The sequence below is a fragment of the Hyalella azteca genome, unplaced genomic scaffold, assembly GCF_000764305.2.
Source record: "Hyalella azteca isolate HAZT.00-mixed unplaced genomic scaffold, Hazt_2.0.2 contig1551, whole genome shotgun sequence".
In the NCBI taxonomy this organism is placed as follows: domain Eukaryota; kingdom Metazoa; phylum Arthropoda; class Malacostraca; order Amphipoda; family Hyalellidae; genus Hyalella; species Hyalella azteca.
In genome coordinates, this window is record NW_025931862.1 from 33,209 (window position 1) to 60,571 (window position 27,363).

Consider the following 27,363-nt stretch of genomic DNA (forward strand, 5'->3'; position numbering starts at 1 on the left):
CTCCATGACAGAAGGGGCAGTACAATGATGCAGAATATGATGCTAGCAAAACGTGGAGAAATGGTGTCCGAGAAATTCATTGTAATCTGGATGCACTGTACAAAACATTGCGCGACGTTGATTCAATAACAATGTTATCCGAAGTGATTTGCTTACTCCAAGAGTACGAGATTCTCAAACGCTACGATGTTTATAGAACCGTCATGTGTTGTTACTGCCCCTTGACTGGACACGATACATGGTCGAAAATTAAACATTAACTGTAGGCAATTGTCAATATTTGAAGCGGTTTTCGAAATGTGGGATTCGGGGCAGCGGTTTACATAAGAAAGAATTAACGTTACGAGGAACAAAATAGAAGGCGTAAAACAAGTGAAAAAATATTGAGTGGAAGACGATGCAATGGACAATGACGACGAATTTTAAAAAAGCCGTCGCTATGAAAACCTGGGATTTTTGATTAAAACATCAACTGCGCGAATTATAACGCCAGCTTTTTGAAGTTTCCACTGCCCACCACTGCGCTGGATGTAATGGACCATCATGATTCCTGCCTTCCGGAACGTAGCCTTCAACACTTCAAGCCGTCCGTATCTAGGCCGTGGGTCGAACCAGCCCTCGGTCGAACGGCCACTTGTCGAAGGACGATATATTTTGGAATAAAACTATGATATCTGAATAGAACTATGCTATCTGCGTAAAATTACGCAATTTAACGATGCCCGGAAGTCAGATTCGATCCGCGGCCTGGTGGTGCACGACAGGTTCTATGCGAGGCCGGAGGAAGTCAAAGCCGAGTGGTACACGACTGATTGGTGGATGTCAGGACTCAGGAGTGATCCAAGGCGTTCGATTCATGGCTTATTGGTGCACAAAATTGGTGGTGCTCCCATTTCGAATAGGTTTTTAAGTCGTTATTTTGTGCTATGGGTAGTCATTGCCCACAGTCACCCAGCATTACCCACAGCTGCCATGGAACTAAACACTCAAATAATTTCTTTTATAAATACCTATTGACATCGGATTTTTCTAAAAATTTTCCAGTGATTCCACGCAATAAACTGAGAGCAGTCAAATGTTGGCCAAAACTAGTAATTTAATATTCAAAAATTTTCAATTCGTCGAAATAATACAGATTAGAAGTAGTCTTCAGAACCTAGTGAAGTTCTTCTTTAGCAGTTGCAGATGCTTCAATATTTGACACAACTTTACTTTTGCTATCTTAAGCCGCTCCTGTGTACAAAACTTGTGTTATTCTATTGATAATTAGTACCGAAATGTTTGAGAAACAGCTTTTTCTTACCTGCGATCTCCAGTGTGCATTGTCCATATAGGTTGCGTGGGAGTGCGGCTTCAGCCTAAAATTCATCTTGGACATAGGGCGAACAAGTACCGTAACAGCTGCTCTCATATAATTGAGTGCATTTCCGAAATTTTGGATAAAATTGTAAATTCAAGCTAAAAATTGAGTGTCAATAATTGGGTGCAGCTGTGCCCCCACTCTTTGAGTACACACCTAAAGTTTTTTAGGAACTTTGCAGGACTCCCCCTTTCCCCTTCCGATGAATTTAGAACGCAGTCGAATTTAGAACAGTACGAAATATTTTAACATTACATAACATAGTGATATCGGTGCTGAAGAGTAGGCCTGATGTGGACTGTCGCCGATTCATGTACTTTTCGCGACTTGATCACAGAAGATCTAAAATCGTGTCCTTTGACCGGATCTTTTCAAGACTGACGATAGTTTGAAATAGCAACTAGACTTCCGCCGAGTTCGATATGGTGCTAGGCATTTCAAATCTGAACATATATTTTTTAATAGCTTTATCTAGTCTATTCTTGAACGCCTTCATACTAGGAGCGCCAACGATGTAATCGGAGAGGCTGTTCCACATGTCGGTGATTTCGATCTTACGAAGACTTTTGGGATTTGGGTTAACGCTTACCGCTGTTGAGTAAAGTTAGGAAAATGGTTTCCCCTTTAATTTTCCTTAAGCTTTGTTTCCGTGTTCTACGAGATGTCAAATAGAATGCGAACGGCGAAAATGATCGCTCGTGTCCTGCTGAAGCCTGTGAACGAACAATCAACAGCTGGCAAGAGCGTCGAGCTCCGTAAAGTTTCGATCAGTATTGTTAGTGAAGTTAGTCAGTGAGGGTGTGCACGCGCGTGTGTGTTGGGCGCCTCGTTCCAGTTTCTAGTTTTGCTCGCATGCAGGGAGTTTCACACCCAATAAAATTGCCACTCCTCTACCATCACTCAAGGCTTTGCTTTTAATGATCTATTAAGGAGCATTGATCTGAAAAATCATTTCAAATCAACTCTTTTATCGGCAAAAAGTCGCCGCCTGCAACTTTCCAGGTAAGTTTGGGGTGCGGAAGAGCTGACAACCCGCAAACAGACGAAACTCTCGCTTACAGACATGCTAATACTACTAATCTTACGTTTGCTTTGTTATTTTTATGTCTAATACTTATGATCGAGCTAGAATATCGCCTTCTTGTAGTTATCTGTAGGTTCGAGTTCTGTGAACGCCAATGCTGGAGTCGTTTCTACAAATACCTATAACTATAAGGCTGTCTATTGGAATGTTACCTCTCAGTGCCACAGATCACAACACAGGGCATTTATGGCTCTTTACCATCTTGGCATTCTCGGCGATTTGATCATGTGAGCACTTTCGTTTGTCCAGCACAGAACGAATCATTTGCGATGGTGCACTTCGCATTGGGAATTGGGATTACTCCATATTGTCCAACAATGAAGTACCTACTCACTTTGGATTGATATAAATATTTTGGCAAGTTGACTCATGGAGGTCATCTTGCAAAAATTGAGATTTACACTATAGTTTTGTTATTAAGCTCAAACGCTTAGCTACCTATTGATAATCTGTCCCTAATTACTACCGGAAAATCAAGCTGTCTCAAAGCTTGTGGCAATCCTTGGGACTTGCTGGAAGTTCTGAAATATTTACGATGCATCTAGACTGATCTATTACTAGCAGTGACTGTGAGTTGGTTACAATTAAACTGACCGAAGCCCCTGCAAAATCTCCTCACCATTTCATGAAGCGCCGTCTCCTCATCATGAAAATGATCCATGCTAATAATTATATGTAAAATATTTGAGTTAATTTATTTATGCAGTTCCATTCCGTGAAGGTGAATCGCGTCCGACATTCTTTGCCTGTTCAGATATCCGCAATACCCAGATCGAAAATCTTTGTCGTGACCTAGAAAGAGATAATAATATTCGGTGAAGAGCGTAGTCAGGTTGGTCTGCAGAGAGAATTTGTGACACTGGAAAGGCTGTCCGAGATCCAGGAGCTGTGACCGTGGTAGCCGCAGTCCAGCCATGCATCCACAACAATGAAGAATTCGTACACCACAGCTCAGACTTTTCAGTGACCGCATTCTTGAAAATGAAAACTATTAAATCTGGTTCCGTTTCTTGTCGATCGACTATCTTGATATTTATGGCCATTCGTACTTATTTCTTGAGCGAATTTGATCAGCTTGACTGATTTATTAATCTATTCTCTTATAAGTAAATAATCATTTGAAAAGGCAATATCAGTTAGTCAGAAACGGATCTGATCCCATTAAAATTTTAATAAATTTTGTTGGAGCTGGAGTATTTGATCTCAAATGTTACACCAAATTTAATTATACGTTTGGCTGGCGTAATTTTTTCGAGTTATAGAATTGGTTTCGTTTCTTCTCATTCCAATTTTTATCGCAGTTATGGGTTCTGTGTTCCACTCATCCTTGCTTCTAGTTAAATTGATAGACGCAACCAACTTTAAAGAGATTATCTAGTACGTACCTACAAGGTAACTCGTATTTTCGATGAGTTACCTACCTAATTTTTCTCTGAATAACTACAATATATTGTCGTTGTTCGAATTAATTTGATATATATTATCACAAAATCGTGTTAACCCTTCGTTTACTGACGGTACTGCCGGTATCACGACTCAATAAGCGAGGAGCTTTGGCAATGGTTAATGTGTCATTGGACAAAGGGCCGTTAAATGAACGCCTATTGGAGTCCTTGCCTTATTTCTAGTCACCGCTAGTGACTTTAGGGCACTGCAGTATCGTAAACGAAATTCATTTAAGTTTGAAGGACGACTTGCTTCCCGTCACGTCCCAGACATGAATTAACCCCGACTTCTATGGACGTCTGACTTTGAGCCACCGCTTTGTTCTGTTTTTTTTTTTAAAGACTTAAACCCTTGAGTCGAAGTCGAGCGTCACGTGCGCCGTATGCGATATTCAACCCAGACTAAAGCAGCAGGTTAAATCGAATTGTCAGCAATATAATGCGCAAATCATTTCAAAATATAATAATTATCAGCATTATAGTAAAGTTATAATTTGTCATGGACTATCAACCTATAAAGCAATTTTTCGTACATCAAATAATTATAAATTATAGATTTGGATTTTACCGAGATTAACGGAAAATTGTTAAGATTTTTTAAATCACTAAGTATATACTGTATTTAAACTATTGCTGTAAGTGTAATGTGAATGAACTGATAGAACCTTTTACTGGAAAAGGCAAAGAGCTATGAAAGCCTTCGATTTAATAAACTCGTAACTTTGAGGTCATTTTACATTGCTAGACGCAGAGAATTGAGGTGTCTTTCCTATCTTCATCTTCGTGGCCGAGAAATTCCGCGTTATTGCTGCTCTGATGAGCGAAACGCCTGATAGGATAACGGTACGTCCCGAGTGCGATATGGTCCCGAACTGTTAACCCAGGCCCACTTCGTATTTTTCCGAATGTTGAGGAATCTTTTACCACGCGTCACAACGAAGCATTATTTATTTTAATTATCATTACTCATTATTACTGATCATTATTATTATTACTAGGTGATGCTTTGTCCCTGTATCACCGGAACCAAGAGGGGTTGTGCTAATGGTTTTTTAAAGTTTTTCCTTTACAGATTTATATTATTCCTACATTTATCTGCACCCTCTCTACTGCTTTTGAACATTTGCGTGCTCGTACCGCTGATCGTCTTATTTTCAAGGCTAAACCAATGTATTTTTGAAAAGTAAGAGCTACTGGATAACAGTGGAGAAAACGTCTACGCGCGACCTACATCAGCTTAGCAGGAAAATCGTGACGACTAACGGAGGTTACTTGCAGTGCCCGATCAGCTGAGAAGAGCTGCGCTGCCCCGGTCATTCGATAACTTCAGGGGCCGGCACGTAACCGGTTACTTGCTTTGCCTATACCGGCACAAGTCAGGGAGCTACAGGCAATGCGTATATCTCAGGTTACTGCTTTGCCTATACCCTGTCTCTTATACACATCTAGATGTGTATAAGAGACAGATGCAGTCAGTGGTCGGTACATTTGTTAACATGTTGGCGACTTTAGTACATAGTGCTGTCAGTGGTCGGTACATTTGTTAACATGTTGGCGACTTTAGTACATAGTGCAGTCAGTGGTCGGTACATTTGTTAACATGTTGGCGACTTTAGTACATAGTGCTCTCAGTGGCCGGTACATTTGTAAGCATGTTGGCGACTTAGTGCATGGTGCTGTCAGAGTATAAACATCAGGCATAGTACCGTAAGAGATAAGAGCTTCCTGGTGCTGCTGTCCCAGTTCGTGCAGACTATGGTGCTGCAATATACGGCTCTTGTGCATCGAAATAATCGGTAAATTTGAGTGTATCATATTGCTTTGTGTAATATGCAATCATTTGAGAAAATTGACAAAATTCTTAAAAATCTCCTAAAGGAATTAAATCTTGAGTGTTGAATCTACTACGAGCGGTTGAATGCTTGTCAATGAAATAAACTTCTGTTTGCTTAATAACCTATATTTTGTTTCAAGGAATATTCCTATCGTGAATCCCTTTCAATATTAGCGCATATGTGAATTTCTCAACATTCATGAATTTAACTCTCAATTGTCTTGCATAGTTATACGAGTATATACGTGATCAGGAAATCTATTTAAAGGCATAGACATAAACTTACTTTCATCTCGCATATACCTGAATTAATAAGGCTACCTGAAACATGAATATACTTTTATTTAATATAAACTTCAATTATCAAAGGTGGATAGAACTTCAGTGTTTCTCAACCCTCGTGAAAACAGTAGTATTTTACGACGACAGTTGCCGCCAAGACGCACCGCGCGTTCTGCATGACAGGCGCCCACGGCGCTACAACAATCGCTCGCTCGATGACTTCCTGGAGACGCGTATCGTGGTGACACTAGCATGCAACACTGATCCAGTGACAGCTTGAGGTCGCGGCGTGAACTGTCAAGCTAGAAAAATATGAGCATAGTGAATACCTGTGGAAAATAGATGAATTTTTATTGGTATAAAAATTTAATCGGCGTAAAACCAATTCGGCTAACCTAATTTATGCGTTGGTTACTTGGAGTTTCCATTGCTTCTAAAATCTAAATTCTTGGTGAACTTACGATGAAACGCTAAACCTTTAGGATTGATTAGCTATGCTGTGCATAATCAAGGTTTATGGAGTTACTGCTGTGAAAACTCGTTCGAAACACTGCCAGATAATTTATTGTGTAGTTGATTTATATTGATTACCGTTTAATAAGAGCTGAAGTGCATGTTGATAGAAGAGAGACCAGTTTTTGATCTCTTAATGCCACTTATGTGTAAAATATTGTTAAAACATGTATTTATAGGTTCTGAAACAAATAAAATGACCTCAGTTCTTTTGGCTGCACCTTAGTCAGAAAACCGATGTACCACCTGTACTGTAATGATTTTTATTCGTTGTAATTCTTTTGTAAATTACGCAAGCTGTCGTGCATTCCGCACACCGCGCAACCGTACACTGACAGACATGGCATCATGCGATACATGCATTAACGCGATACTCACTTGCAATCGACGCGATACTCGCAATAGACTGACCGCTGTGTTTCTGTCATTGAGAATCACTGAGCTTAATCGCTCGTCATTTGTCGGTCGTTCAGTCACGATTAGGAGGTCGCGATTCACAAGGACAGTCCTGAAATTTCACTTAATCCAGCTGGTAAATGATCGGTAGGTCAATGACCGCGTGAGCAGGCGCATGTTCAAAATGTCAAAATGACACGCTCATGTACCATAGCGGTTGGATTTTGAGAAGATATATGGTGATGGTTTTCGAAATACTTAAAATCTTCAAATATTTAAGTCGAATAAAAATACTTGAAATCTTCAAATCTTCAAAGTTGAATAAGTTCTCACGAAAGCCTCGCTGTTTGACCCGACAAATCTAACCAAAACTTCATAAGCACAATATCACGTGAAGTGCACATTGCCTCAGTTTACATAAATTTTTCGAATTCGCACTTCCTAGTAATTTGATATGATGGCCTATATTTGGTTAATCTAAGAATTTAAAAGCAAAAAAAACCCCAAGAAAATCAACAAAACCTAAAAGAAAAACTTTCCGAAGCCAACCCCCGCAACAAGTCCAAAAAAATTTATAGAAAACAAATAGAATCAGAAATGAAAATCTTAATAATCAATCTTAATTAAACAGATTAAAACCGAAGTAACTAGAAAACTACGAACGGAACATAAAACCTATCGACATACAATTGCAAGAGGATAAGAACTGTACGTACTATTTATTGAGACAGGATTTCCGTTAAAAACGCAGCTATTCCCAAGTCCGAGCCACCAGAGGTGGAACCAACAACCGAGTATCTTGAAATCTTGGTCAATCCACCCCAAGCTGCGTGGTTACCTCATGTCTGGCTGTACGTGCCCAACTCTTAAAAAATATACCTCAGTACTCACTGCAGTGAGTGACAGAGAGCGCATTTTCTCGTCGACGAAAACGTGAGGTCACGGACGGACAGACAGTCATGGCGAGCACAATAGTGCATTTTTCATAAATGAGAAAATGCGCTAAAAAGTTCCATTTATCTACCGCCTCAAAATATCAGCTGCGATGACTAACGACAATTGCACCGGACTAAGCAAGGACGACGACTCGGCAGTGCAAGCCTCCTCGCCATGCCTGGCTTGCTCTCAGACTATGATTTCTAAGCAACTTGTTGTGCTTGTGTTATGAAGGACAGGGTCCATTTGGTTAACCATGTTTGCTTTTTATTTGAAAAGCCTGTTTATCCTCCTTCATTTTTTAGTTTATCTACTATGTTACCGTATGTATCTAATCATAAATAGGACCATGCCAAAAAAGTAGTTGCAGGAAATCTATAAAATCTCCTGAATATCGAGTGTTTCATTTCATTTAAATCTCAAGTTTGAGAATTTATGCAAGAATTACAAGGGATCTAATTCAACTCGAGAGCTGAACATTGGCTCATAATCCTGGCTAATGGCAATGTCATTACAAAGTCATTACAAAGTCAAAGGTCTTTCCAAACGTAATCCTGTCTGCGCTCTCAGCAAGCTATGCTGTCTATAACCCCATCATTCCAAACCTGCGTTATTTACAGAGAAAAGACCATGTTGAGTAGTCTGCTTCGGGTAGAATTATTGGTCGTTTCAGCACATCAACGTTAACGGTTTCTGTTCAACCCTGCCGGAAAATTCATATTAATGATAAATTCCTAAGCAATTAATCGTGTTTACTATTCGCCGCCAGCCATACAGGCTTAATTTTCGACTTGCATACAGTATGTCTGTCTATAAGTAATGTTACTTGATCCCAGGCGCCTTTCTACGCAATTGAGCCCTGACGAATCACAATTTATTGGTGTTGCGTTGTGCTGAAGATTGTACGCAACCAAGAACTCAGACAATGAACTCATAAATCCAGCAATATACGAAATTTCTTTTGAAACTGGCGAGGGCTTCCGATGGATTTTGGACGGTGACTTGTCTCCACAGGGCCAGGGAACGATGATCTAAGTGGGGTGACGATATATAAATATGGTTTTTGGTGCGAGGATGTAGATCTGTTGAGATACAAAGATGAGTTTAGTGTTCTGTAGGTAGGTATCCATGAAGTGTGGTAGCGATAGCTGATTGCAATCGCCCTTTGCGATAGCAGGATGACAGAGTGAGTTGGCGATTACTTAGCTGCAGGTAATATCCGCAAAGCGCTGTGACGATAAATTTGGCGGTTTCTTTGCTAAGATACGAACGGATGAATTCTTTGTCGTTGCCGGATGACTGACTCACTTCCTGCAAGGGAACTCAAGGAACCTCGTTATGCGTGTGACAGTCCCGCCTATAACACACTTTCACTTGTGAACGGTAACGAGCTCCCGATACGAGTCCCTTGAGCTCAACCACTACATTGTTTTTCATGAACTTGCGATAAGCTTGTCTTAGCTTCCCTGCTCATTGTGATAGCGATTGCATTGAGGTAGCACCTGAAAACGGCTTGCATTGATTCCCCAAGACAGTATATATATTCGTAGCCTTTTTGGACAATCCTACGCGGAATCTTGAACAAAAATAGCGTACGGAGACAAATTTAACCCACTCTGATCAATATCCGCCTTTTTCATGCTGTCTAAGTGAACAGTTACACTTGTTTATGTGCAATGAAAATGAAAACAAATATCGTATCTTCTCATTAGTGTTGTTTCAATTGTGTTAATTTCTGTTGCCTTGCATTCAAGTAAGACTTCCATTTTTGAAACTAGCGACCACACAACACTCTAACTCAGCGTAACTGTCATCGCTATTAAGTCGTCCTCAAGATTTCCCTGCTGGGCTTCCTTTTGCCTCGTCGATCATTTCTTCTTCCCCAAGCACCCAGGTAGCCGCTTTCCTGTGTTTGTTCTCGCATCTCGCATTAATGAAGTTCTTATGTGGGGGTGAACGTACTTAGGTTTCTGGCTGTCAAGAGCTGCATGATCACGGCTTGGGAACCTTTTCCTGACTGCAATGTCTTTAGACTTTCTCTCGTCTTCTTTCTGATACATTGAAGTTCTTTCTTATTGCTCGCATTTGACACTGTAGCGCAGTGGTTAGTAAAGAAGTTCTCGTCTGTTTTTAAGGTCGGCTAAACAGTTGGGTCGTGCTATTGTTCCGACCGCTCCATGGAAAACGGCAATGAGGACTTGCAACGTGCATGATGTATATTCAGCTTGGAACAGTCATTTAAAGCACTTTGAGACTTGATTTTCTTCGAATGTCGTTCTACTTTGACTAATTTTTTGGCCGTTTCTGATTACGGGTGTAAGGGTTGTAAGACTCTATTTGTGAACTTTAAACCCCGCAGATATTTTATCACCATTGCTGGACGAAGTGTTAACAGTTCTCGTAAGGCGTGTGCGTCGTTAACTAGGCGTCATGTATTCAACGCGTGGTTCCGATAGGGTGTACGGCTGTAAGCTTGCCGTAAATGGAAGCTTGAGCTCATGCTAAGCGCAAGAACTTCGTTGAATTACAAATACAAATTATTCTAGAACCAAACGGTATTGACAATTTGTGAAATTAGGTATACAAGACTTTGTTCTGTGTGATCGCAATTATTTTAGCATAAAATTAAACTGAACGTTATTTTATTTTCAATATCGTGAAATTTTTTTTAAAAAACATTACAATTTTAATCAGTTGGTCTGGCTCGGAGCTTGGCGTAGGAAAGATGATTTGTGACCAGAAGGTATTGTATTTACATGCATGGTCAATCAAGTTTTGGGAAATTACATGTAGTCGACTGTCGAATATTCTTTTACACTTAAATTATTATGCAGAAATATACATAAAAATTCACGTATGTGCCCAATTGGTCGAGTAACTTCACAGTTCCCTATATGTGAGACTTGATGCTCCATTCCACTCATTCTTATATACAATGTGTTACAGACATCTCGTTGTTCATTCGGACTGCGTGAAATTACCCATTCTTGTTTAAATAAATTTTGTTGTGGTTATTTATTAGAAGCGAATATCCAGTAATCATCGAAGGAAATTCGAGCTTGTTATAACAAAGATGATTTGTGACCAGAAGGTATTGTATTTACATGCATGGTCAATCAAGTTTTGGGAAATTACATGTAGTCGACTGTCGAATGTTCGTTTGCACTTCAATTATTATACAGAAATATACATAAAAATTCACGTATGTGCCCAATTGGTCGAGTAACTTCACAGTTCCCTATATGTGAGACTTGATGCTCCATTCCACTCATTCTTATATACAATGTGTTACAGACATCTCGTTGTTCATTCGGACTGCGTAAAATTACCCATTCTTGTTTAAATAAATTTTGTTGTGGTTATTTATTAGAAGCGAATATCCAGTAATCATCGAAGGAAATTCGAGCTTGTTATAACGATAATTATTCAGATAGCAGTGACCCATGCAGGGAGTAGGTATGCGTTAGCATGCAAGATGCTGATGCTTCATTGCAAGTTGCTGACAGTTTTACACACAAACAAATTTTGCTTGGACGCGGAACGCATTTTTCTTACAATCACGTCCTCTTTGTCATGCGTCGCGATAGGATAACACTTCAGGTAGAAATTGCGAAAGTGAGACAAGGTCATTTTTACTCTTCTGTTTTCGAAGTTACTCACTGCCAGGCTCAGCGTCAAATAATTATTCAGCGTGTATAGTCTTTGTGGTCTTGCTGGTGCCAGGGGAAGAAACGTCTATTTTTACTCCTCACCTTTTCGAGGCTTCTATGTGTAGAGTTTGGAGATTGAATAAAAAAATATTTGAGTTTTTTTATCAAACGACTTGGCACTTGTAGTTTTCTCGCATTGTTGATTCAAATCAGTTAAAACTATTCAAATATGTTAAAAATAATTAGTAATTACTAATTATTAATGCTAGCTAACTAGCCACGGAGTCGCCTGGTAGATTTTTTACTTCGTTTTAATAAAAAAAATACGGAAATATTTTTTGAAATTCTTCGCAAATACTTAACCTCCTCAGCCTAAGCTTCGGGCGGAAGTTTTGTGATGCAAGACTATATTTATTTTCCGTGTCAAACTCACCTCCAGTTCTTTAAAGTTTCTCAACTTATCGTGCATGTCATTTTACCACTTTTAATATTTAAGATAAATTTAAGGGATACTGATGAATATCTTTCCAGAAATATTTTGCTGGGTTTTTTTCAAACTAATAATTAATATTCTTGAATACATGAATTGTTTGTTGTTTGATTTTTTACGACTTTGCGCATCGAAAAATTGATGTAAACAATTAACTGTCGCACGCATAGCAGTTTTTTTTATCGCCAAGAAACCTCATTTTGAACGTTTTAATTCTATATAATATTATTTTTCCAACAACTACGTATTATTATTATTGGTATATCTCTGTTGCTGTAGAATAAATGTGGATTAATATACATCGTTCATTGTGCAATAAGTTGAAAATTTGCACTCCTTTCCCTCGAAACAAAAGACGATCGCAAGCCACGCCGTATAGTGAAAGTTGAACTGCCGAGAGACCGCTAGGTATTCGCCTGCACCTGGGCGTTAATATGTAATGTATCGTTCATAAAAAATTCATTCTTTAGAAATAACTTCACATGATCTCGCATGATTTTAGTACGAATTTATAGATATAGCCTAGAGGAATCAAACGAAGTTGAATAAATAAAAATGAAATTAGGGGTGCTTTAAGATTTTAATTCTATATTATGCCAAAAGGATTTCTCCTTCTAAGTATTGACTGGTCAATTTCTTGCAGTATACATAAATATGAATGGTTTCTGTATTTTTTTACGTCTATCGAGATTGAATAATTTGTGTATTTTGTGCTTATAATCTATTGTATAAGCGCTGCAATGTCTATATTTGTTCCCTTATGCCTTTATATTTTACATTCCCTTATATATGTCTTTATAAAAGGGAATATATGTCTTCCCTTTATATGTCTTCCCTTTATATGTCTTCCCCTTTTAAAATATAATGTCTTTATATTTTACATTCCCTTATGTATGTCTTTATAAAAGGGAATATATGTCTTCCCTTTATATGTCTTCCCCTTTTAAAATATAATGTCTTTATATTTTACATTCCATTATAGCCAAAATATAAATTCGCATTATTATTTGTATTTTTTTTTTTGACAGAGAGCGTCCCATTGGAGGATGATGAAGAACTCTGCCCTGCTCCGCTGGACCAACAACAAAAATGCTGCCAACCGAGGCTCTCAGAACGGTGAGTCAAGCTCTGCTTTCAACACGCCGAGTCCCAGAGAGCTCTCAAAACTGTCCATTGAGTGGCACTTGCTCTCTAAATTTGCTAAGGGAGAGCAAATTTGTTATTTCAATAATGTTATTGAAATACACTTACTTTAATTGATTTATCAACTGCTGTCACTATATTTTTTCACCAATTCCCATTCGATGAGCTTACGTGCATGATGCATGCTCTCGACCGCGAGATAATACATGATGTAAACAAAATACACATACTTTAATTTACTGAATGAATGCCATCACAAAAATTTCTCTCAAATTCCAATTCAACCTGCATATGAGCAGCATCTATTTTCTCGAAATGTAGAAATGCAATTACTCAGCGTAAACAAATACGGTACAAATGATGTACCTATGCAATACAGTACCAATGTATTGTATACAGATGTATACAATACAGTAGTACCAATATATACAGATGCATACAATTGTATTGTATACAGACGTAAACAAATACAGTGCCAACGATGTCGCGATATACAATTGTATTGTATACAGATGTATACACTACAGTACAAATGATGTGCACGATATACGCATGTAAACAAAGCGTAGGTAGAGGCGTCTGGCATACGCGCGTTGACGCCTAATGCAGAGCGCCTGACCATGACCTCCGATACCCACATCTCTCTTCCTCTTCACTGTTGCTTATTAATTGTTTGGACTCGCTGGAATATAACAATATTTTCTAGTCTTTCGTTCGCCGCAATTTGTGATCACTGCTGACATTCTCTAGAAAATATCAGTTTTTAGTCTGAAATTTTTTGCTTTTTCACCCTCGACTGAAAGTTCTTTGAAGAATCTAATTTTTTTTCGATTTAATATTTTTAAATTTCTCAGAATGTATGTCTTGATTCTAGTTTTGAAATTAAAGTTAAATTTTCCACAAAGTTTTAGAATGCAATAGTTAAATCTGCTAATATTTCGTCAAATCCTTACTATTGATTGGCACTTGCTCTCTAAATTTGCTAAGGGAGTGAAGCACTCGATACGGTAGCTGAAGTTGAGAGCTCCATTGTCTCGGTTGTATGTGATTCTCAAATTGGTCGCTAGAGTGTGGTTTTCAAAACGTCCGCTTGAGTTAGGCTTTAAAAATTTTCTGTTCAATGTGACTTTCAAACGGCTTTTGGAGTGAGTCCTAAGTTCAAAGCTGTGATTAGCGAATATTTTTCATCAAAGGGGTTTTCCCTCTATTTAGCTAATTTTATCAATTTTATCTCTTACAAATCAAATTTACATAGCTCTGAACAAATACATAGATACATACAGAGTAGAATAGTCGTCTCCTAAACAGTTTACATTATAAGCTGCGCGCCAAGTAAAATTTCTTGATTTTTAACAAGTATAAATAATGTTATTGAAATACACTTATTTTAATTGATTTATCGACTGCCGTCGCAGAATTTTTTTTACCAATTCCCATTCAAATAGCTTACGTGCATGATGCCATGATCTCGACCACGAGAAAATGCATGATGTAAACAAAATACACATACTTTAATTTACTACACGAATGCCATCACAAAAATTTCTTTCAAATTCCAATAATGCAGAGCGCCTGACCATGACCTCCGATACCCACATCTCTCTTCCTCTTCACTGTTGCTTATTAATTGTTTGCACTCTAAGGAATATAACAAAATTTTCTTGTGTGTCGTTCGCCGTTATTAATTGTTTGCACTCACTGGAATATAACAATATTTTTTAGTCTTTCGTTCGCCGCAATTTGTGATCACTGCTGACATTCTCTAAAAAATATCAGTTTTTAGTCTGAAATTCTTTGTATTTTTACCCTCGATTGAAAGTTCTTTGAAGAATATATTTTTTTTCGATTTGATATTTTTCAATTTCTTAGAATGTATGTCTTGATTCTAGTTTTGAAATTAAAGTTAAATTTTCCACAAAGTTTTAGAATGCAATAGTTAAATCTGCTAATATTTCGTCAAATCCTTACTGATCGAGAATTCCAACCTTCGCGTGTTACGTAACGCTTCTAATTTTCAATTAGTTTCGTGGAATATCATTAGAATTATCATTCGCACCTGTTACTAGAAATACGTACTGCAAATTGATTTAAATAAATCAATGGATTAGTCTCGCCACTTAATTGTGCGAGTCGGGAGGTTCAGATGAACATGCGTGTTGCCTTCCACGTTTCGGCTATTAGAAGTCGCAGTTTTTGTTCCATGCATAATTTAATGATTAAATTTTTTGCCTGCTTGGAACTTTGATGCGTTTTTTTAAATAAAAATAATCATACAATTCATAATACTGTTATTCTTATATTTTATTTATGTATAACAAATATTTGCTGCCACACTACAACGCTCATTATAAATTCGTAACGGCGTAATAAGACTGGCCTCGTACTCTATTAAAATTAACTAAGTTATCTGTATGATATTTTAATGCCCTTAATTGTCTTAAAACCCTAATTTACTCTGGCTGATGTTTAAGCAAAAATTGTTGTTTAAATTCAATTCCGAATTCCCGTATATACTAGCAAATTTATTTCCTATTGAAAGAAGAGCCTATGGCTAAAAAAAAACTACCTACACTAACCGCTGCCACACACGTCCTTTTGGTTCCACAAAGGCCTTTATATCTCAATCATTGCAGATGACCAGTTTTTCCGCCTCTGAAGGTCACATTGAGCTTAAGCTTTGTTCATGGAATGCGCTATAATTTTGCCCCGTGTCTGTTTTGCGATGCCTATGCTGTGTACTTAAAGTGTTAAAGGTATACATGTTACAGCCTTCCTGGAATGCCATGATGCCTTTTCCGCATCATCCCTCATGACATGACTTGCGATTCTCGAGATCGCGTTTACAGATATATCACTTAACTTTTGTGATAGTCTTTTGTATGCTAACTGCAATTGTTTTTTTTTTCACACAATTATTCCCTTTTTAGCTTTTTAAGGTTACAAGTTCTCAAAAGTTTGCTTATTTTGACCATTAACCTTTGATGTTTCTCTAACCAAAATCGACTTTGATCATGAGCCCCTGGCAGTGGATATAGGTTTAGTATTTTAGCATTTTATAACAGCACTCGACAATCAATTCCTGATTAGCAACCCACCAATACAGCCATGACTTGCATTTTTGAGCCCATGGTTACAGGGAGGCTCGAATATGTCCACAATAACTGCCGCGGACTGGATAAAATTCTAGTAATTGCTAAGGTTTTAATAATATATGCCTAAAACGTTCAAAATTTGCATCACTGGGTTATACGTTCGATCCTTATACAATGAATGATATTGGGTCCTCATGATCGCGAAAATAAATTTTGTTTGTGTTTGATGAATTTGAATATCGCAAAAAAATATTGCACTTATATTAAAGTTAGGCTCGGTACGATTTCATTTGTGTACTAATTTAACCAATTTAACCCGAGCGATGCTAATTTGATTCTATGCCGGTGGATTGATCGTTGATTTTTATTGTTGAGAGACAGCAATTGATGACCACTTCATAACTACTACAGCTCGGAGCACGCGCTACGGACGTTGACAAATGCCATCCTATGGAGTGTGCACTACAGCGTCTTGAATTGCAACCGATGATTGTTAAACTCGCCATCGCATAAATAGACTTCAATATTTTACATGTTAAAGGATACTTTTCAGCGCGTGTTTTACGTGTAAATTTACTATTTTATATGTTAGAAGCTAATTATCAGCGCGTTTTACGTGTAAATTTACTATTTCATATGTTAAATGCTACTTATCAGCGCGTGTTTTACGTGTAAATTTACTATTTTACATGTTGAATGCTACTTATCAGCGCGTGTTTTACGTGTAAATTTACTATTTTACATGTTAAATGCTACTTATCAGCGCGTGTTTTCCGTGTAAATTTACTATTTTATATGTTAGAAGCTAATTATCAGCGCGTTTTACGTGTAAATTTACTATTTCACATGTTAAATGCTACTTATCAGCGCGTGTTTTACGTGTAAATTTACTATTTTACATGTTAAATGCTACTTATCAGCGCGTGTTTTACGTGTAAATTTACTATTTTACATGTTAAATGCTGCTTATCAGCGCGTGTTTTACGTGTAAATTTACTATTTTATATGTTAAATGCTACTTATCAGCACGTGTTTTACGTGTAAATTTACTATTTTACATGTTAAATGCTGCTTCTCAGCGCGTGTTTTACGTGTAAATTTACTATTTTACATGTTAAATGCTACTTATCAGCGCGTGTTTTACGTGTAAATTTGACAGCAATGCTCGAGAGAAATGCACTGCCACTTGTTGAGCATAACGAGTGGATTGGTTTTTGATGCTCCACGGCTGAGAAGCATTCCGGTCGTGAGATAGATGGCCTTGGAATTTAGAATACACGTGTTGACTACTTGTAGTGCTGCCTAAATCAAGCAAACCGATCGTTTTCAACTTGCTATCGATGGTAAGTCATCGGTGGCAAATTTAAAGTCATTTAGATTCAGGTTGGGACCGTCTTAAGAAATTTTAAGCAGATAACATTTTCGCGGGGAACTGTTAACATTTTATAGAACCAATAAGCTGCACCATCACCCGCGCGAGTGAAGGTTCATCCTAAAGATTATTTCGTTTTTCGTTCCTAAGCATTATCAGTTCGGGTTCCCGAGCGTCGTAAAGAATGGAACGTGTCGCATAAAATTGAATGCGAAAACTTTCAGATTTTGCTTGGAGGCGACGTGACTTTGAATTTGAGTTTCCGTTCTTATATTGTTATAAATTAATTTATATCCTAATTTTTTAACACGTAAACTGGCGACCAGAACTAATAGGAAAGTTGCAAATTTTTTATTTACTACTTCTTAAAAACAATTTTATTATATAACAAAAATTACCTTATTAGCACCCAATCAAAAGCGTGAATATTCGTAACTGACCGTGACACGCATATTAGACTAGGGAGAATAATAGCTCACATTACCTGTGTAGGGGGCGTGACCCAGAGACGCCATGTGCGTGCCAAGTGCAGTATGAACTCGTACCTCATCCGTGGTATACGAGGTTGTGTTGCTCGTTATAGGCCTATGTTTGGGGCCTATCTTGAATTGGTGACTTACGATACTTTTAATAACTTTGGGACCTATATTAAATTAGTGATTTTCGATACTTTTAATAACTTTGGGACCTGCCTTAAATTGGTGACATACGATACTTCTAATAATTTTGGAACCTATCTTAAATTAGTGACTTACGATACTAACTTTGGGACCTATCTTAAATTGGTGACTTACGATACTTTTAATATCTTTAGGACCTATCTTAAATTAGTGACTTACGATACTTTTAATAACTTTGGGACCTATCTTAAATTGGTGAATTACGATACTTTCAATAACTTTGGGCCTATCTTAAATTGGTGAATTACGATACTTTTAATAACTTTGGGGCCTATCTTAAATTGATGACTTACAATGCTTTTAATAACTTTGGGACCTATCTCAAATTAGTGACTTACGATACTTTTAATAACTTTGGGGCCTATCTTGAATTAGTGACTTACGATATTTTTAATAACTTTGGGACCTATCTTAAATTGGTGACTTACGATACTTTTAATAACTTTGGGATCTGTCTTAAATTAGTGACTTACGATACTTTTAATAACTAATTGGGACCTATCTTAAATTAGTGACTTACGATATTTTTAAAAACTTTGGGATCTATCTTAAATGAGTGACTTACGATACTTTTAATAACTTTGGGACCTATCTTAAATTAGTGACTTACGATACATTTAATAACTTTGGGACCTATCTTAAATTGGGGACTTACGTTACTTTTAATAACTTTGGGACCTATCTTAAATTAGTGACTTACGATACTTTTAATAACTTTGGGACCTATCTTATATTAGTGACTTACGATACTTTTATAACTTTGGGGCCTATCTTAAATTGGTGACTTACGATACTTTTAATAACTTTTGGACCTATCTTAAATTGGTGACTTACGATACTTTTAATAACTTTTGGACCTATCTTAAATTAGTGACTTTACTGACTTACGATACTTTTAATAACTTTTTCATCAGAAAATCATCTAATGTGGAGCTTAATATTTTAAGGCAATACTACATACCTACTACATTAAGGATACTACAATATTGCTTAATATTGTAGTATGATATGTATGTATGTGTAATTCACGATTTATGTAATGTTCCTCAATTTCTCTCAATTTTCAATTTGTTTGCCAAATATGCTATGTATTCAATCTAAAAACTTTCTATTTAGTCTATACTACCTATTGCATGCATCCAACATTCACATTAATGAGTAATGACTGTTGCGAACATGTTGTTCCGCAATCCCGGCAATAATTTCTGGATTGCATTGCGTGTCATATCAACTTATCAAGTGCTAATGGCGGTGCAGCTCTAGACGTTATACACTTCGCACCTGCGATAGCGTGTTCCGGTTGCGCTAACGCAACATCTATGTCGGCTTTTCTCCATTGAGAAAGATTCTCCTTTTAAAGTGATTGACAAACCTGTGAATAATTGACGCACAAGTCAGTTGTGGTAATTGGTTCTATGATATGTGTGCCAGAATGTTTATTACTTTCACTTGATTTTTAATTAACGATAAATTTGTTAGTGTTTGATCTGGATATCTTTTGTTTATTGTACCAATGGTATCTGTTGAAGAAGCGTATTAATGATACAATCTGAGACGATTGAAATAATTCATGGATTATTTTGCTTCAGTATAACCTTGAGCTTGGTATACTCTCACCATTAGTGTATACAAATGAACTATGGTGATTTATTCCTTGCTATTAATTTTTGGTCTTGTAATACTACAAATTCTAAACTATTATTTGCATTACTGTCCAAGTATTAACAGTTAATCCTTTGAACGTTTCTATTAAAATCTAACTCTGTATTGATAAGTGCAACATATTTTCGAAGCCTATTTCTTTTTGTTATCCTCAAACGTAACTTCAAAAGATATGCCAACCACTAGGCTACTTCAGAAAAAGTAACTTCGTGTAGTCGGATGGAAATTTTGAATTAAAGCGAGTAAAATCGAACTTTAGTCCGAGGCGTCACTTATCCGCAATAACTATTTTTCGACGCGAATGATTTTTCAATTCAAATAATTTCACACTTTCTAATTGAGATGATCAAATGAAAATAAATAATATTTTGGTTTGGTAACGTTTGTGTATTTTTAAAGAAATTTAGATTAAAATCAAATTAATGTTGCTGTACGTTTTTAAATCAAATCAATGGTGCAAGAATTTTTATCTCTGGCATTTGATCCTCAGCAAAAATCATGAAGCCTACAAGGCAAGTGACGGCAGACCTTGGGTTCTTTGTGAGCGTGATACCATGTTGAGCGTCTGTTATTTTGAACCCTCCTAAAAAGCCGTACAAAATTATAGGTTGCCTTACGCCCATGACTTCCAGGGGACCGTGGCCTGCCGAAAAAAAAAAAAAAAACTTGTTAAAATCGATGATGAACGTGAAAATTCATTATGTATTTCCGTTTTTTTTACATTCATAAATCGGAACATTGAGTTCTAACACAACGATGATTGTGCACTTAACAACGATTTCAATCGACATTGCAAAGTACATGGTTATTCAAAATGATGGACCAAATTTTATAAATTCGTATTTATTTAAGTATAAATTCAAAGTGAATAATTTGTACACCAATGCAAAGAAAAAGATTCAGATTTTTTTTACATATTTACAAATGTTCAATATATCCCCCCACGGGACGTAAACAGAGTTGCTGGTAGAGGCGGGACGTAAACAGAGTTGCTAGTTGAGGCGGAACGTAAACAGCTTCCTTGACGTAACCCCATAAAAATAGTCACATGGGGTGAGATCAGATGATCTCGGTGGCCAGAAGTGTAGAGCCAGATCTTCATTTCCTATGCGTCCTACACAACTCGCGTTGGACGAGTTTGGCTAACGTTTAGATGTTTGCCGTGCAGCAGAAATAAAACATATTGAACCGTAAAAAATGTGTAAAAAAAACTTTGAATCCTTCTCTTTACATTGGTGTATAAATTATTTATATTTAATTCATACCTAAATAAATATGATTTTATTAAATTTGGTCCATTATATAGAATGACCCTGTATTTTTGAGAAGATTTCAAACTTTACGAAAATTAATGCTTTAATTCTTCAATTTGAAATGCTGCATGCTTGAAAATATCTTTAAAATCTTGACAATAAAATACCGTGTTCAAGTTTCTTGGAATCGAGTCCGGTAAAAAGAATCACTGTTCTCGCAGCCCCCGTTCTTGTGCAAACATAATTGAGATCGTCGAGCAAGATATTTGATGAAAAAAATTTAATCCAAAGAAAATTCCAGTTATATTTTTTCTAATTGGCACCCAAGATACGTGTGTACTGAATACTTGTTTTTAAGAATAAGTTGTGGAATGCAAATAGGACTAACTGATGTCATGCTCTATTATTCCTATGCGTGCAACTACGAATATATGTACATGCAGTACTTCTGAAACAGTTATAGTTTCATCTCTCGCAGACGGTTCTAATTGCTTACCCATGAAAAGGGCAGTTTTCGGTAAGAATTTGATATTAGTTTGCCTAATGTTTATGGTAACGCATTATTTTACGTATGTGAATGTGACTTGGACAGGGTGAGCGGGTGCGGTGTTGCGACGTCGCGTAGCGCGGTGCCAGCCAGAGACAGCCTCTGGCCCCAGCACTATGAACGAAGGTCAAGGGCTGTTTTATTGCAGTGCTACTGCTACGATACTCACTACTTGTATCTAAAACACATTCAATACTTCTACTTTTATAGCCATCGATTACATATCATCGAGATTTGGTTTGTTTGTTTGTGAATACATTGTTTATTATCGAGTGTGCATTTACAATACTTATCGACTGGGGATAATTCTTGGATTTGAACGATAATTTCAATGCTGAGTTCCTACGGCATTGCAAAAGGCAAATGGAAGGCTGTCTAGAAAAATTATAATTATTGTTTTGAGTAAAATGATTTTTTAAAATAAATACTTATACATTTTCCTATTAGATCGCAACGAGATAGTTTCAAGGGATTTACGAGAATTGTAGGTTGAATTAATTTGAACGGATTATTTTCTTATTCTCTTTTATCATTAATTCAGCTTGAAAATGTGCAACGGCATTTAGAATAACGGAACTTGACTTATATGAATAACTAATTTTTCAAATCATATCGATTTTTCCTTGTCAACGCCGGGTTGAGATGCTATTCATTAAACTTTGTTGATACTTTCATCTTTTTTGTTATAAATATATTGCTATTTTCGCTTATTTCAGTTGTGCCATCAAATGTTACTTATTTCAGTGGCAGTTATCACTACATTTGTCCCTTGGTCTTTGTATGCAGAATCTTTCCTTTTAGCTTTTCTAGTCTATATTCTGATTCAAGTTTTATTTCAACTACTCATTTTTCAGTTTGTATATTGTTTCGGCATGCATATTTTCAGGATGACCATACTTTTTTCATATGATATTTTACTTCCTTATTCATGCTATGGTAACAAAATCAGTGTACCAGTATAAGTAAGCTATGAAATTTCGTCGCTATTGATAGTTTTAATGCTACTTTTTCGTGCATATATAGTCAATTCCTTTTTTTTATTCGAACATATTTTCCTAATCAACTTCATTATCTTATACGACGAAAGTCTCAATTACTGTCAAAATTTACCCAACAACAAACGTAAACGTAAGGTATGGAATTTGGAAGTGAAAACTGTAAATTTGTGCCTCCATTAGGGCTTTGGATTGTTTTAATATTCACCATTATATTTAGTATTGCCCGAGGCTGCGCGTCCATCGCACGCTATACCTGCATGAAGGTCAAGGCTTCAAGCCTCCATAAGCGTCGCGATGTTTCCTGAGCCTTTGTTTACTAATTATAAATGCCTTGCTTCTTATGTCCACTCGACTGGCTCATGGTTCGGTAAGCTGACCACGAGTCAAGAGTGATGCCTTCTTTTTGGCACCCGATTAGCTTTAGAAACCACAGCATGTAAAACGAGTTTGAAGGGTTCTTTTTTAATCTATGTGCCAATTAATCATACAAATCGCCCTCGGTAGTACTAGTACATTTCATTCCAAGAAATTAACAGTCTCTACAAACAGTTTTGGTGAGGGTCGTTTTCAGTCCCAAGCGAAAAATTAATTTTCGTGCACGATATCTTCCATAGTCCTTGAAATGCAACGATTCTTGAAATGAAGGTGGCATTTTATCTTTCGTTATTTGTTCGTTGTTAAGCTGTTTTCGGATAAATTGTTATATTATGGTATTAAGTTTTAAGATTAAACTTTAAAGTTAGTTGAAGCGGTTATGTAAGGATGCGCAGTTGCATGGAGGTGACATTGCGCGCTGTGAAACCGGTTTGTGTGGTCACGCCTGCCGATATGTGCGAGTGCATGCTTGGTATCCATGATACATGACTTGCACCTATACCGTACGCGGGAGTCAGCGCTAAAAAATCCCTTGACAATTTCTGCTTAGCTTAAATCGTTTATTGAGAAGTTACATTCGTTTCGCGAGTTTGGGGCATATTTCCGTATTCGTGTTACTATTGATTGCGACGCAAGTAATGACATAGGAGGTGCGTTTCGTCATTTTTTAGCGCATTTTCTCATGTATGAAAAAAAGGCGCTAATGTGCTCGTCATGTCCGTCCGTCTGCCTGTCCGTCCGTCTGTCTGTCTGTCCGTCCGTGACCACGTTTTCGTCGACGAGAAAATGCGCTCTCTGTCACTCACTGCAGTGAGTACTGAGTTATATTTATTCATATGGGGACACTTTCTGTTATCATAGAATACTAGTACTTGAAATGCCAGGTGTGACCAATTATAATTATCGTGAGATTAATCAATTACCAATACCTACAATGGTTGGTTGATTTTCCTAACACATTCACAATTTAAGAACATGAGTATTATCTCGAACCAAATCTCGCCTGTGTTTAGAGTGTTTTAAGTAGAGGTACCACGGTTGTCTTTCCATTTCAATAGTGACTTTAATTCTACGATTTCTTTATTATGGCCGCATCTATTCTGAAGACTGGACTGAAGAGATCTGCAAGTGGTGAGTCGTGAGAAAAACTTTTTCAACAGAATTTTTAATCATCCATTCTTCCCTACACGCATTACTATTATACTTTTATTATTATATTTATTTATTATATTATTTAAACGATTTTTTGAAAAACGATGAATTCTCTTTTTCGATTTCTTCCTAAGGTTTTTTTAATTCATTATCGGAGCCATCAAGTGGAATTAATAATTATTACAATCATTTAACGTGCTATTGTTCATTTCAAACTCTAACATCCGTGAGAATCGATATGACTCGTGCTGTACGAGTTGTACGTAGGTTGTATCACTGTACGTAACTTATAATCTGCTATTAATTCGTATGTAACCAGAGTGTCTAACGAACTTTCTCACCTATTTCTCTGGTGAAAGTAGTTTTCAACTTTTTCAGCGATCAGCCGAATGCCAATATACCACGAATTACGTCTCATGCGCTCTTAAAGGATCGTTACGTGTTTGTAATTAACTACTTTAAACTCCGACTTCGGACGAAACACGCACAGTTTACGTGAGTGAGAGTTACTTCTTCAGCCGATGTTAACCGACGTCTCATTTTAGTCAAGAATTACGCGACTGGTCACGATCTAAGCTAGCTTGAGCTCTCGACAAGCGCGTTATGCAATATCGAGGAGAAAGGCGGTGCTATGTAGAGATCATACTACCTATACGTTGTGCTCAAACTACGATGCTTATTGTGTGGAGATCATTTACTGTGATGAGATATACCTGATTGCAACTCGAACTACAGTGTTTCTGATTAACTAAGATCATTTACTGTGATGAGAGATACCTGATTGGAACTCGAACTACAGTGTTTCCGAATAACTACCGGTACGTTACTCGTTAAGAGCGTTCAAGCTATCATACTGTGATGAATTATGATGTTGCAGTCACAGCAAGAATTAACAAACTGAGGATCTTCCAACACTCTGTGATGGAAGATGAAACAATAATGTTAAACTTTTTATGGAGAAGGAACGAAATATTTTGCTCTCAATGCAAAGTAAAATTATCGGTCTAGCGGTTAAGCTTTGACTATTGCAACGTCGTAAGAAAGAAAGCCTATATAAAACATACAGTATTCTCTAACTAAGATATATTAAAGTAAGCTATATACCATTCGTTAATACTATGGAACAATCAGCAAATAACTTGCCACACGATACACGTGTTCAAAGCTCATCGGTTAAATACTTGCACTCTTAATACGCGCGTGAATTTTCATGAATTTGTTTCTTTCTGATTTGCTTGTATGCTTAAAGAAACAGCAGCATGAAAGTTTACGAGCGAGATAATAACGATTTATCCTGATCGTGCTTGGGGTCATCGATCACAAGATCATGACCTTGTATATTACGCATAATTTTTATACGTTTTATACATGCCGCAAATTCCGAGTAACTTTGGATTCTTTCACAACGCATTACTTTAAGTTTAACGTATTTACTTATTTATAACTAACTTGATGTTTAAAATATAATTGAAAATAGTTGACTGACAATTTAATGCACGTGTAGTTTTTTCTCAACTGTCCCGTACTTCTTTCTTCGTGAATAAACGGCTATTTTTGACATATATTTATTGTTGATTGTTTCTCTGGGGAAGTAGTGGATGAAATTTAATGTTTCGGTATTCTCGTACAGGCAACAAAAATTGGCTGCACCCCGCGGAGGCTCTGCAGAAAGGTCACATCGCCTACCTCGTCAAAGTAAGTCGCTAAAAACGTCTGCCAATTTTTAGTAATTTTTTCATAGGTAAACTAGTATAGTATCAAAATATGACCAAAATATGACGCTCTAAATGCTTATCCCAGGAGAGAGTAAATCATTAAAGGAATTTACTATCCATGCTTGTGCAAGACAAGATAAACTGCTTGGATCCAGTTTCTTGTTATCATTGCTACGGGACGTGAGAAGCATCAAAGCTTTACAAGTCACTCAGCTGAGATGGGCTCTTGTTCTTTTCAATGGGCGGTCAGGTTTTGTATTCGTGAAAACTCGACTGAATGCCTAATGAAGACTTCGTGGCTATTTCGCATCTAGACTCCGTTAGCTCAGTGTTTTCATTAACATATTTTGTCTGGACGTTTTGAACGGTGTTTGAGGTCACTGAGGTTCGCTGATAAATTCCCTTAAATAATTATGTTGGAGACATTCATGAATGACAACCTCATGTTAAAAAACCGAATCTAGATTCGCATTGATTGTATAATAGTGCACTTACAGTTTAATGGAGAACGTTGACAATTAAGTATAGTAACTCCTGAAACTGACTTATTCTCCTGTGGATGTACGGAGGCAAGTGAGAGCGGTACTCGTTCATATGGGGGTCATTCACCTCTCTATTTTTATCGCGTGCTCTGTAGCTTTCAAAGGTCAAAAATTACAAAATGTAAGTCCTGCAAGGCTCCTATGACGCGAGGCTAGACATCGAGTAATAGAACTCATAAACATAATTTAGAGACTGTAGATTTGACTGATAATAAGGATTTTCGTGTTTCTAGTTGTAAAAATTGTTTATTTGTCCCATTGCTGTCTCTACACATGTCATGGAATAACAGCATAGAAATATATGATAATAGCAATAAATAAACGATAAAAATAAATCAAATAACGCTACACCGTCCTTAATCACAAATAATTTTATTTTTTCACAAAGTTTCAGCATATACGCTTGCTGCTATGCAAAATTCGAGCTCATTGGTATTACACTTTCAAGGTTTGATAGTGTACCTCCTTAAACAAATTTATAATTATTTCATTTAGAATCTGGCTTGGATTTGATCACTTCACTTGTTTTGTTCTCTGTATCCATATCGGATGTGGACGTAAATTTGAGATTCTTTCTTGAATTGCGATCGCAATAATCTTCAAGAAATACGGCGTCTTAACACGTTGACTCCGAAGTGGTACATATGCGTACCATGAAATATATTTCTCCAGGACGTAGTGGTACATAATTCAGGTTGCCTAAAATCGGCCAAATCCGAGAACAAAAAAGGCCGATAACTCAATAAATACTAGTTTATTTGTAGGTTCCGCTATAAAAATTCCATTTATTTTCTTTTTTGCACTATTTAAAATTTAATTAGGAAGTACACCTACCATAAATT

General features: G+C 37.0%; 1 protein-coding gene across 1 annotated transcript in view; it reads left to right on the top strand.

Annotated features, from left to right (window-relative positions):
- The first annotated feature begins 2,140 nt into the window (after nucleotides 1–2,140).
- Nucleotides 2,141–27,363, top strand: part of LOC108667435 (PTB domain-containing engulfment adapter protein 1-like) — a 32,377-nt gene continuing 7,154 nt past the window's right edge. The window contains 3 exon segments of the mRNA XM_018154459.2: nucleotides 2,141–2,362; nucleotides 13,019–13,106; nucleotides 25,895–25,959. Of these exon segments, the coding sequence (XP_018009948.1) occupies nucleotides 13,037–13,106; nucleotides 25,895–25,959 (135 nt within the window). The 5' untranslated portion in view covers nucleotides 2,141–2,362; nucleotides 13,019–13,036.